The sequence below is a fragment of the Crocodylus siamensis genome, chromosome 3 (assembly GCF_052110815.1).
Source record: "Crocodylus siamensis isolate JL-2025a chromosome 3, ASM5211081v1, whole genome shotgun sequence".
NCBI classification, from domain to species: Eukaryota; Metazoa; Chordata; order Crocodylia; family Crocodylidae; genus Crocodylus; species Crocodylus siamensis.
In genome coordinates this window covers 150,364,391-150,377,754 of record NC_143397.1, presented here as the reverse complement: position 1 = coordinate 150,377,754, position 13,364 = coordinate 150,364,391, and the positions used below count along the sequence as shown (strand labels likewise).

General features: G+C 38.8%; 1 protein-coding gene across 2 annotated transcripts in view; it reads left to right on the top strand.

The window, feature by feature from the left end:
- ATP9B (ATPase phospholipid transporting 9B) overlaps positions 1-13,364 on the top strand; it is a 327,984-nt gene that overhangs the window by 40,520 nt on the left and 274,100 nt on the right. For both annotated transcript variants that reach the window (XM_090039540.1, XM_090039541.1), the window contains exon 2: positions 7,449-7,622. In XM_090039540.1, coding sequence (XP_089895666.1) covers positions 7,449-7,622 — 174 coding nt within the window. The remainder of the gene's footprint in view (positions 1-7,448; positions 7,623-13,364) is intronic.

Sequence of the window (13,364 nt, the reverse complement as noted above, 5' to 3'; positions counted from 1 at the left end):
CCAAGGCTGAGTAAAGTGGGAGGATGACTTCCTGGGTCTAGCTGAAATGCATTGGTAGATGCAAGCCAGAGTTTGGTTTGCTTTGCCGGCTGTGGCATCACATTGGTTGGTGGCTCATGTTCATCTTGTGGTCAGTCATGACCCCCAAGTCTCTTTTGGTTGTGATGCTAGCGAGTGTAGCACTGCCGAGCTTGTAAGTGTGCTGTGGGGCTTTTCTCACTAGGTGGAGAACCTTGCATTTCTCAGTGTTGAATGTCATCAGATTTTGATGCAAACCTGTTGAGGTCGGCTTGGATTGCTAGCCTGTCCTTCAGGGTGACCGCACTTTGCCATAGTTTGGTGTTGTCAGCAAATTTAGCCAGTCTGCTTCTGACACCAGACTCCAGATTATTTATAAATGCATTGAAGAGTACAGGTCTGAGAATGGACCCCAGGGGGACGTTACTGGTCACCATGCACCATGCTGATTTGGTTCCATGAAATATCACTCTCTGGGGTCCACCCACAGAGCCAGCCATCGGACTGTGAAATTCTTGAGGCTGTGGTTCCCCAATTTTTCCATAAGGACATCATGGGACACAAGGTCAAAGGCTTTCTTGAAGTTCAAAAATAAGATATCCACCTCAGCTCCTGTGTTCAGGTGATGTCACGTGGTCATCATTATACACTATATCAACCTGTATACCATGGTAATTAGACGTTAGAATCCCTATTCCATGATGATATTTTTGAGTTCTAACATATCTTAAATGAAAACTGTATAGGCTTTTTTTTTGTTTGTTTGTTTTATTTAATTGTTGATTTTTATCCAGCCTGCTAGCTGAAGCCTCAGGCTAAAATTCTCCCAAGGTCCTGCCCCCTTCCAGTCAGCAGACTGCTTGGGCTGCTTGCAGGTGCCTGCTGATCAATCCAGTTGCCTTGTTGTCCCAACAGCCTGCAGCTGCTGCGCCTTGCCTGCCCTGCAGTGCTCCCTTGCTGGGCTGCTTTTCCCTTAAAGCACCATTTCCCAGCCTTTTCCATCCCATGGCACGCTTACATTTAAAAAAAAATAAATAAAAAAAATAAAATTGCAGGATACTACCCCCTCCCCTTGCCCCTAACAGATAATATGGCTGCCGCAGCTACCCACCACCCTGCATTGCTGCCGTTCCGTGGAGCAGGGGAGGAGGGGGTGTGCAGCGGTGGCCGGAGCCATACCATACCCCCCAAGAGTATTATGAACAGGCAGATAGACTTTTCCAAAATTCTGTGGCACACTTGCTCATGTCTGATGGCACACCAGTGTGCACACTGGTTGGGAAACGCTGCCTTAAAGGACCAGAGAGCCCTAGGCTCTTGGTTACACCAGAGCTGTGGGGAGACCCATGGACTGGGTGACATAGCCCTGTAGGCTGGAGCTCAAGCATCACTGATCTAGCTCAGGGGCTGTCAACTGGGGGTACACGTACTCCTGGGGGTACTTTGAAAAGTCCCAGGGGGTATGTGGGGACAGGTGGGGATGGAGTGCCACCACCCCATACCGTTGCCCCATGCCCCCACTCTGTGTCTGGCTGCTCGCTACCCCCTCATCCTCCCCCCCCCCCAACTCATTGTCTGGGTGCTTGCCACCCCTACCCCGGTACACTTACTAAAAAAGGGTCTGCCAGGGGTATACTTATTTAAAAACGTTGAAAACCCCTGATCTAGCTCATAGTCACAGAAGTGTTCACAAGGAGATTAGATAAACATCTGTCTGGGGTTACTTGACCCCAGAGCTCTTTCCTGCCTAAATCAGGGGTTCGGACTTGATGATCTAATAGATCCCTTACGACCCTAGAAATCTATGACATTTATGACTGGGGTTGTAGTAACTTGACATACCCAAGCTAGCTTTAAACTGGTTAGCTTGGCTAGCAATCACAGCAGTAGTGTAACTGAGTGACGATGACCAGGACAGCCCTGGCCACCACCTTTGTTGGGAGCACAAAAGCAGCCATTGCCGCAGTGCCTTGAGTGCTACGCAGTTGCCCTGGGCAGGGAGCTGTGCTGCTATACCTCAAGTAGTAGTTGACCTGTGACAGTATGAAGCTCAGCATGGGCTCTGTGCTGCCACAGATTGACTGCTGTTGGTATCCAAATTAGCTAAGTGGGAAGCCAGATTGTGTACCTCTACACTGCACTGTAGTCGTTTTGATGATTGCAGCACATACAGCCCCTACATTTTCTTAATATTATTCTGTGAAATTGTTACATGAATAACAGGTCTGTGGAATTTTATTATGTAGACAAGATTTCAACAGGGAAATGTTACTAAGTAAAAGCTAGAGATTTGCTAAAAATGCAATAAAAGCCATCAAATTTGGAATGATATAGATACAGGTGATGCAAAGAAACAGAGGTATAATTTTCACAGCAGATGTTTATATCAAAAGTTAATTTAAAAGTATTGTACTCAGTTTCTTTTTACTTAAATCTATTTAAATAATATTCCTTACAGTAGTTTAGGTTTTGTTGAGAGTTGTTTAATATTAATGTTCTTTTTCCTTAGGAAGCCATATTTTTGTCAAGATACTTGTCTTCATACCTGATTTAGTAGCACCCGTGCTGTGAGTTTTGATGTCTTCCATTCTTGTTTCTTTGTTCGTGTTGCTTTCAGTGCTCCCCTATTTTAATAAAAGTTTCTAGGATTATACTTAATTGGTTTGTCACTCAAGAAAAATCAGCACTTCAGGCAATTAAGTATGCGAGATGGCTAGGTAACAAAGACATAGATTTTTGTCCTCATCTTGGCTATGAAAAATCCATTATTCATTATCTTATTGTTTTTAAATACTGAAGTAAAATTTTCTGACACAATAGGAAAATTGCTTTTGCAATAGAATAAATTGCTTGCCAGTTCAGAGGCTGCATTTTGAAGTCAAGGTTACTAAACATGATGATGCTTATATTCATTATCTTCAGTACTCAGTGAAGCTGCCTAATTTTAAGTGCAAAACTAGATAGAAAGTGATTGAGGAAAATATTTATTTACAATATGATGGCATGAAACTTTCATAAAATGATTATGATTAAGATATCCATTCATTCTGTAAATGTTATCATGTTTACAATAGTAGTTTTGAGTTTTAGCTGGGCATGTCTTGCACGTGCTCTCTCTCTCCATCTTGCAACAAAACATGGACCAGTTTGTGTTGCACTGAGCCATCAAGTGGGTGCTCTGCAAGGTGGAAGACAGCTGGTCCTACATGTGTAACCCTATAAGGGGCATGTCAGAGAGGTTTTCAATCTCTGGAGATATGGGGTTTTCTGTTGCTGACAAGTGTTTCATGCTCATCCCCTCGGAGGGCCACCCCTATATTTGTATAATAAACATTTAAAAATACTTTCATCCTTATAGAGGAAGCACCAAGCTGAGCCCCCGCAAGCCTCATCACTTCTCTTGTCCAGTTGTATACCATGAGCTTAAAAGCATAAAGTCTACCTGGCTCTCAGAGAAAGCCCTGGCTGACCGGCCAGGCCTGCACTCTGTCTGCTTTGCTTCATGCCACTTGGCTGAAACGAAATTTGCCCTCCCCACAGATGCACTTGCTTGCCATGGTGGACCACCTCCGCACGTGACGAGTCCTCCCCAATGGTGGCTCAGTAGACAACCTCCCTCCTTCCCCACAAACACTTTATCTTTCAGCACTGCCTGTTTCTTCACTTATGGACATCAATGAGTAACAGGCCTGATACCCTGCTGTTCCTGTCTGTGTCCAGGTAGAACAGTAGTGGGATCTGTTTTGAGATCCTGTCTGGGAAGATGCTGTACATGCCTTGACATGACTTAGAGGCGGTGCCTAGTGGCAGCAACACTAGAGTAATCCTACCCAGCCTGGCACATCCCATACAAGCTATGCATTGCCAAGAGAATTGGTGACTTCCAGTGGTAGCTGCTGCATGGGTCCCTGGCCATGCACACCTTTATCCACCACCTAGACTTGGCAGCATTTGTGGTCTGTCCTTCCTGCAAGGAGGAGGTGATGGAGAGTCTTGTCCGTGCCTTCTTGGGCTACTCTCAGCTGCAGCTACTCTTTACTGTCTTGGAGCCCTCTTTGGCACTTGGACTTGCACTTCTCTGAGACTATGCACATTTTCTCTATCCCATATCAAGGAGCTGAAAGGAGTGTGATCTGTGTTGTCCGTTTCCTGCTGCATCAGGCCAAGATGGTGACCCTAAAAAATCACAGTAACTGGCTCGCAGGGGTTGCTTCCAATGATACCCTCCAACTTTGCTGCTTTTTGGTCCAGGCAGGCGTCACATTTTAGTTGTACATTTGATCTTACAATAAAATGTGGATCAGTTTGTGTTACATTGGACCATCGAGGCAGCACTCTGTAAGGTGGAAGATGGACAGCTCATCCTAAACGTGTCATCCAGTGAAGGTGGTCAGGGAGGGGGTTTCAATCTTTGACCTTGTATTTTTGTTGCTGACAAGTGTTTCAGGCTTAGCATTTGGGAGAGCTGTTCATTGTTGCACTTTTACCTTTTTGTTTTTAATATTTTTTGTAATAAACAATTAAAAAATCTATCTTCCTCCACCTCAAAATTGGATTGTTTCCCAGAATACTCCTGTGTTTAAATTTAAATTATTCTTTCAAGGAAGATTCTAACACTGTTTTCTTTGATGCTTCTTCATATATAAAAACAATTGTCATTCTTAATAAGATATACTGTATTCTCTTCACAAGTTGACTTTTCCTTCTTTTTTTACTCTATATAGACAAAAAAGTATTTTTGGAGATTGTGACGTGTTGCTATCAATACTATGATAATGTAACCAAATAAATAATTATTATTTATCTGGATGATATAATGGTAGAACAATTGCATTGTAAAAGATAAATTCTGTAATAAAAGAAAATCTTCTTGATGAAGTAATAGTTGTAAAGTTTAAACAAGAGGGATTATAAGCTATGAAATGTAAATTAAGTAGTTTAAGTATGATTAGTTATTTTACTGAACCCCAGAGCTTAAATGGACAGTTTCATACTTTCATAAGCTAGTTATATTACTATATAATTTATTTTAACATTCCAAAATAGAGTAAGTAGAAGATAATCTGAATTTATTAAAATTTTAAATCTTTGTAACATGAGAAGAGAATATATATTATTTTTTAAGTAGGTACTTAAAAAAGAATACATCCATAGATTATTGATAGTGTATTTCATTAGTTAGCAATTGTATTTTTAAGCCAACAAAAGTTAGATGCAACTCTTAGGAGAAAAAATATCTGTTGAATTTGTCTCTAGTAAGATTGCAGTTGCATATCATGATTTTGTTAAATGTATTACATGTCTGTTTTTCAGAGATGAAATTGGGTTCTTTAAACAATCTGAATTGGGGGAAAAAATCTTTCTTTAAAAAAACCAATATTTTTACATGGTTTTTATACCTTTTTTAAAAGTCTTTTGAGCTGTTCCACCCTTCTCTTAGAAAGCTTTTTTTTCCCCCAATGTTTTCCCCAATGTTCCTCATAAAATTTGAGGAACATTTATATAAGCTGTATGCACATGTTGTTATGAAAACATACATTTCTGAGAAACTTGATGCAACAGAAATGGGGAAAGTTGCCAGTTTGAAATATGATATCAACATATTCCCTGAACAGGGCTAGTGTTCTGCATTATTTCAGATAGATTAAGTTTAAGGTACTAAAATTAATCTGACTTCACACACGCATTCTTTTTATTACCACTTAGGAATTAACATCAGGTTCAGACCAGTGGTAAGTCAAGTCAAGTAACTGGTCCTTTGACAGTAACTAGTGACAAATGCTTCAAAGCAGGTGCAGAAGAACACTCCCTAGCATATGGTTAGGGATTACTGTGTGGTGTAGTGTCAAAATTATATGTCTGAGTGCTATATTGTGAGGCTGCTCCATTGCATGACTATTTTTGTCAAAGAAATCCAAGTATAGTATCAAATTGTATTTTTGAAAATGTAGTTCTTGTTGGTTCTTCTTCAAATGTTTCAATTGATTGTAACATCCTACTTTTTTCATGGTAAACATTCCTGCATCCAATCTCTGCTGCACATTATATTCGTAGTATTTTTGCCTTTTATACTGTGTTCTTCCCAACATGTATTGTAGAGGTTGATAATACTCTTGGTTAGAATTACTTGTATCTATGTACTTAAAAAGATTATTTTTGAATACGTCATTTGTAAAACCAACCTTGAGAAAAGGGATTAGATTAGTTAGCAAAGATTGTGAGTTATCTGTTGAAATTCAGAATTTGTTAGCCACTCTGGGTTTTTTTAGCCAAAGGAAATTGAAGAGAGAATTTTTACTTTTTACTTACTATTTTATCAGGTTTCCTTTTAAATTGCACAAACCTTTTTGATATCAATGTCAGGGTTAGGTGTCGGTGTTATGCTTTTAATATTTTGCAATGTTGAACATTTCTAGCAGTGACTAGAATGGCTTTCCTAACATACTTTTGGTAGGTTGCAGAGGGGTGTTTTTTTGTAACTTGCTGACTGTCGCTTTAGAAGAGTTGTAATAAACGTACTTTTCCATTAAATGCTTTAAGACTTAAAAGGTGATAGTAAAGGAATAAGTTGGAGGTCAGCACAAGTGCTTAAAAAACTTGAGATAGTAGAATGGTATGTGTTTAGTTGGAAAGTGGCTAATGAAGCCCTATCTTATAGCCTTACAGATAGATGTGTGTGGCTTGCTCTTCATACAGACATGTGACTTAACTATTTGCCTCGGAATTTTGCATAATTTTGCTGAACATTAAAAATGCATAGTCTAGAGAATTTTTGAATGGGCCTTTGAAAGGGTGAAGTTGGATATAGCCTTTTGCCTAAGATGAAGTGTAGTTTGGAGCTTCAAACATACTTGTTGCTTTATCAAATGAGGAATAGAACAGTTGGGGTCAAGCTTTTTTGGCATGTGCAGCACTTTATCCCTACATCTGCCCCAAGTGCCACTCTGATCCTCTTTTTCTGCCTGTGCTGCTTCTCTGTTTTCTGCTCCCTGTCTGAACTGCTGCTCTGCTTTCTGGTTCCTTTCCTGTGTTCGCTGCCTAGTTTGCTGTTTTGCTTTTTTTCATGCCTTATTTGCCATTATGCTGCTTGTCACCCTTCCCTATCTGCCATGTGCAACATCTAGTGGCTGCCTATGCTGCCTTGTGGTCCTTGTGCTGAAGGTTGGCCACCCCTGGAATACAGGTTCAATAGTTACTTGCAGACTACACAGTGTGCCACTCTAAATATGAAGGTTGTATTTTACCTGTCTTTACTCAGACTGAAATGATTCAAGTTGTTTGTGTGTTTGCAACAAAAATACATCATGTGTTTATATTGAAACCATTTTCTAATATGGAATTCCTTGTGAAATCTGAAACTCATCACCTTGTTATACTATCAATACACTTCTTGTACTATTATGTCATTTGCTTTTATTTAACTATACCAGGTACCAAGTGGAAGATGAGTCCTCCCATTTGGATGAAATGCCATTAATGATGTCAGAAGAAGGATTTGAAAATGATGAAAGTGATTATCATACTTTACCAAGAGCCAGAGTTTCTCAGAGAAAGAGAGGCTTAGAATGGTTTATCTGTGGTGGATGGAAATTCCTTTGCACCAGGTTTGTTGCATGCCATTGCTTTTTATCTCTTGGACCAAATTATACCATGTTTAAATATAAAGTTCTGTTTTTACTCTGATATAAATGTCTCTAATGTCTTGGCTCCCTGTGCTGCTCTGCCCCTAAGGCAAGGGTAAGAAGCAGCAGTTAGAGGAAGGAGCCTGAAGACTTCAGCTGCTATTGCAGCCAGAGCAGTGTGGGGAAATAAAGGCCAGGTGAGAGCCTAGGTGGGAGGGGGAGAGCACACATTAACCCCTTGTGGGCTGCCACTTGGACAGCCGTGTATTATAACATTCAAATAGGCATTATCCTTTTGCATAAATCAGCCTGCCAGTGGGGGGCAATAAAGACAAGCAGTGGTTTCTCTTGAAACATATTAACTCCCAAATTTACTGGCTGAAGTCCATAATTGGCAATACTCAGTTCTGGCTCTTGCTTCCAGTTTATTCAGCCAGAGAAGAAAGTGATGATACTTTCACTGGTAGCTCTGAAAATGGTAATTCCAGTTCATTAACAGAGGCAATACCTAGATTTTGATGGATGTTGGTGAAAGGAAAAAGCAAATTCATTAACTGGTGATAAGTTAACATTTCAACTTTAAAGGTTAAAAAATACACATAACTGATGGGTCTGCAGTGAATAAAAGTTAGAATTGGCTCTTGTAACTCTGCTCACATTTATAAACCTCTTGTGCTGAACTATTTTGTGCTTAATTTTAGCAGAGACCCATTAGACAATTACTAGTGTATTCATTTGGGAGTTGTTACCTTTTTTCTACTAAGGATTTACTTTTTTTTTATTAGAGTTGTGGTTAATGATATCTCCCTTAAGGCAACATTATTTAATATTCTAAATATAATAAACCATCAGATTCATCATGCAAATGTCTTTCCTTATGTACTTGACCTGATTTTATTTTACATGCATTGAAATTCAGCTTGTTTAGTTACTGTGTATTTCAGAGGGAAAAGAACAGGAGGAGAGCACGCTATTAAATAAGTATTTAATCTAGTTTTGTTTTCATTTATTGCTTTGTTGACCAATTAATTGCCTTTACTATTAGGGAATAACTGCAGAGTTGAAATAATAGTATGTCGTCTCTTCCCTACCATCTGAGGAATTAAATATATTATTTTAGAGGTAGTAGAAAAAGATAAGAATGGAGGGGCTATCTCAGCCACACCCAAGTGATAAATCTGATTTCTCAGGTGGTAGGGTACTGGGATTTTTTAGCTTAGATGTCCTTGGATCTTGTATATAAAATTGATTTTTAAATTGGCTGGGTAACTGTGCCTAAAAGTCTTAAGGAGAGCCAATTAAACTCTTAACTTTTGATACTGATATTATACAAATCACAAAAAATGGGGGAGATTGCAGAAAACTGGAGAAAAACTATTGTGTCATTTAAAAAATGGTTAGCATATCAACTTGTGTGTTCAAAGACTGGTTAGTTTTACATGTGATTGTGGGCAAAACCATGGTGCTGGTGCTAGTACAGGGTACAGACATTAAGGAATTGCATAATTGTGCTATATCTAATGCTGGTCAGCTTGGTTTTCTGGAAAGCTAGCCTTCTTAGGCAAAATTAGTATTGATGAGATTGCGAGAGTGGGTGGGAAGTATATTTTCACTGATGACTTCTAATACACTTGGTATTAGAAAAAAATTGATTAAAAAAATTAGCATTATACCAGATCACTACAGGGCATAAAATGGAGGAAAAACTGGTACACTTACTGGATAAAGAATTTTGGATAGTTTTGGCTCATCTGAGGACTGGAAAACCAAATAAACACAAGCACTCAATGTGTAACATTGGTTGGGAGCAATTGAAAGAGTTCTAAGTAGAGTATTCTGTACATTGTGTGCTCTGCTGAAATACAGCCTCAGGACTGAAAAAAGGCTATGCATTTATCTCAATGTAATGTAATCAATGCTTAATAAGTACACAGCACTGTCATGTCATTGCCGGCATGTCAGTATCCACATTCCTGAAACTGACATGGTCCCCTCATTTTCGAGGGTTGCAATACCCACTTTGGGAGCTAATGATTAGAATTTTGAAAAAGGGGAGAACTGCCATGAAACTGTCTAGCTCCTGTTATTTTCCAGTTTTCTAATGGTAGCCTTTTGAGGGCTGCTTTCCCTTTACTCTTTCTGGTATAGGGGGGTGCAATTAGTTACAGAGTAGACAGATATAGTTACATTTACTAGAAATGCAAAACTCTAGAACTCTTGGTTCAGAGATGATACTTTTTATTAGACTAGATAAGAAATCGCAAAAAAAGTATCTTTTTCTGCAAGCTTTTGGGTGCACATGCCCCTCCTCAGCCTCAGGGAAAATTAAAGATGGTAAAAAGTCCCCATAGTTAGAAAATAGGCAGTTTAACTAGAGTAGGACATTTTGCTGCTTCAGGCTAGAGCTTGTGCCTGGCACTCTGCTATTGTTTTGCCAAGAGTTGGAAGTTACAAGCACTTAGCCTTGCCACTGATAGAGCAAGGGAAAGCTGTAGAGGGGACAGGTGGCTCAGTGTAGCTGTGCACTGCCCATTTCCCCAGGCTGATATGGGTTGGGTCCATCAGTTTTAAGGACTGTAGATTGCTAATTTCTGGCACAATGAAGTCAAAGAAGTACATGGTGAAAGATACTCTGTACTTATTTATCCAATTGCAGATAACTGGAATTAGCTATAAGGTAGACAATAGGTGGCAAGTTGGGACTAGTAATATATTATGCAGTGAAGTGAGTTATGCTGTTATCCAGTATTCATGTAAGTAGGATACACTTCACTAGAATTTGAGGTATGTTACCACTGTGTAAGACATTAACAAGAGCATCACTGAAATATTGTTCAGCTCCCGTGCTAATGCTTGGAAAAGGATATTGATAAGTTGGAAGGGGTTCAGAAAAAGATAAAAGAAGTCTGTAAAGAGATGTTGCATTTGAGCTGGTCCTGAGTGTCCTGGGTACGTTAACTCGGATCAAAACTGAAGCAACACAGTCATTTTCACAAGTAGCCCTTCCAGGTGGCATTATTGCCCTTCCAATAGCTGGCCTGCCAGAGTACACTTCCTGGACAGCTTGTTTGCAAATGACCGAGGATAACTTTACAGGTACACACCATAATATCCAAGGAAAAAGTTATAGCACATTTTATCTCATCTGCTTTGGTAGTTTTGAAGCAGGACAGTGGTCTTGTATGTCTGTGAGGTCAGGAGACATGCTGTCTTTTGGGACGAGTGATATCTACTTACAGCTTAAATGCTTTAAGCTCTGGAAAACCTGTCTTCTGCTGAGCCTAACAAAGCTCATGCTTTTTTCACAGACAGGCAAAATAGGATCCAGTGGCTGGATATATGAAGCTAGACAAATTCAGAGTTAAAACAAGTAAAGATTTTTTTTAACAGTGATGGTAATTAATAACTGGACTAACTTGCACAGAATGTGGTATTGTCTTAATGTCTTGTAGTTTGTCAGTCAAATTTGGATGCCTTTTTAAAAGAGATGCTGTAGTTCATTGCTTGTAGGAATCAGTTGATAAAATACTGTGACCTGCATTTTGTTGGAGGTCAGGCTAGATTATCATATGCTTTCTAGTTTTAAAAACTGCTAATGATTCATACTGGCCTTTAGTAAATTTGAAGTACCATCTTCCTCCAATTGCTTAAAGGTAAAATGAGTTTACTGTGTGTTCATCCCTGTCTATAATTTCCTGTCTGGAACAAGAAGGAAAGGTTTGCATTTTTCTCCCTATATGAGGGTAAGAGAGAGTACCTCTCTTACAGAATACTGATTTCATAAAAATGTAGAGTTTGGTCACTCAGTGAAATTTAGGTCCAAGCAGGAAATATATGCCTGCATAAATATAATTTACTGTAACCCACGAGCAATGTTATGACCTGCAGGCTAAATATTCATATTATTTTGTTCAAGTACAGTGCATTTCTGTAAAAAATACATAAAGAAATAAGTAAAAAAAATTCATAAATGTGAGTTTATGGAGCATTCATGTGGGATCATTTTGTTTCTGGCATTTTTTAGCTTCTGAGCATTCCGATTATGAAGTCGAACTTTTTAATGTAGACTTCTAATATGCAGGATCCTGGGTTTATAAGGAAAAATTTTAAATGTATACATGTGCAGGTGTAATAACCCTTAATTGTATATCATCAGTGTTCTAACATTTCAGCTTTTGCAGTATAGATTTTATAGGCCTACCTGTTTTAACTGGCAGTAGCAGAGGGCTCTCACGTTAACTCCTTTTACGTTAACCAGCTACCACAGAATATTTATCTGTGCATGAGTATCCTTCATTTAAGGTCTCATTGGGTCTTTGGCACTGTGGCAAAACAGATTGGTCTACTATACTGAAGAACTAGTTTGTATTGCCAGTGCTTCTGGAGTATAAAGCACTGGTTTAATAAAAACTATGAAAGCTAAATCATTTGGTTGGCAGCTAAGAGCCTCCTGGTTATTAGTTATTTATTTGTATTATGGTGACACTTATGCACTAATCAGGTCTCTCTGTAATTATATTAGTAGCAGCTTTGTGAAATCTTTTTGCTGTAAGGATTTCTAGCCCAAGGATAGACTGTTTGAGCTTTTTGGCATACTGCCAGAATTGAGCTGTACAGCACAAACTACAGATGGGAAATGGGTGCTCAATCAAATCTGAATGGAATTTCTTGTACCTGCATCTCCCTCACACTAGGCCTGCCCCGTCAGGTTTTAAAGGTTTGTTTTTTTTTTTTCCCCCCAACTAAAGCTGTTGTAGGATTTGAATAAAAGGGCACAAATATCGTTTACTACTTATGTCTGTTGCTTACTGTTAGGTGCCACTATTGGGCAATACTTGAATATTTTTTGAATAATAATAATCTGATCCTGGAACTGTATGAAGTCAGTGGATGGTTTTTCATTGACTTCAGTGGGAGTGAGGTTGAACTTCCTTTTTTAGGAGAAAATTTCAGGATGTGACCACAGAAAGACATGCTGTTTTTAGAAAGGCTGTTCTCACAATTGTAGGATCATCCAGTACCCCTGTAGGCCTAAACGCCACAGCATTTACAAACTTACCTTAATTCTATCCTTTGGTTGATGTACAGTGAGTTCCATTCATATGTTCTTCATTTGAAATAATTATTATGTTTTTTGCTGTTAAATTCTTGGCAGAAGCACATTAATCATTTGCTCATGTACTTTTAACATCATTACTTTTGCAGTGATTAAAAAACCCCCAAAACTAAAGGATTATTAATATGGGTAGTAGTGAAATTAGTACTGTCCTAAAACAAAGTTAATGAACAAAGAGAGGATGTATATCATACATAACTATACAGAAAAGAGATATGTTATACTATATATATTATATATGCACGCACACATGCATGAGAGAAAGAATGGGAGTGTGTGTGAGTGTTCATGAACATGCATACATACATAAAATACAGGTATAGTGCAATTAGATTTTTGGGATGTTGTCCATGTGACATCAACAGCACTTGGATTATTTGAACATGGTTTCTAAGAAGTCTAAGAAAGTATGCCATAGAAATAAAGAAACAATATAGTTCAAAAGTTCTCTTCAAATTTGTAATTATAAATTATTTGTAGGTTCAAGGCTCTTGTATACTAGGTGATTTTAATAGCCCTTATGCGCTCATGGAGTCCTGTTTAATTCATGAAACCTGTGTGTGAAGGAGTACATGCCTGTAATGGTATATAGTAGAGTTGTCCAAGTT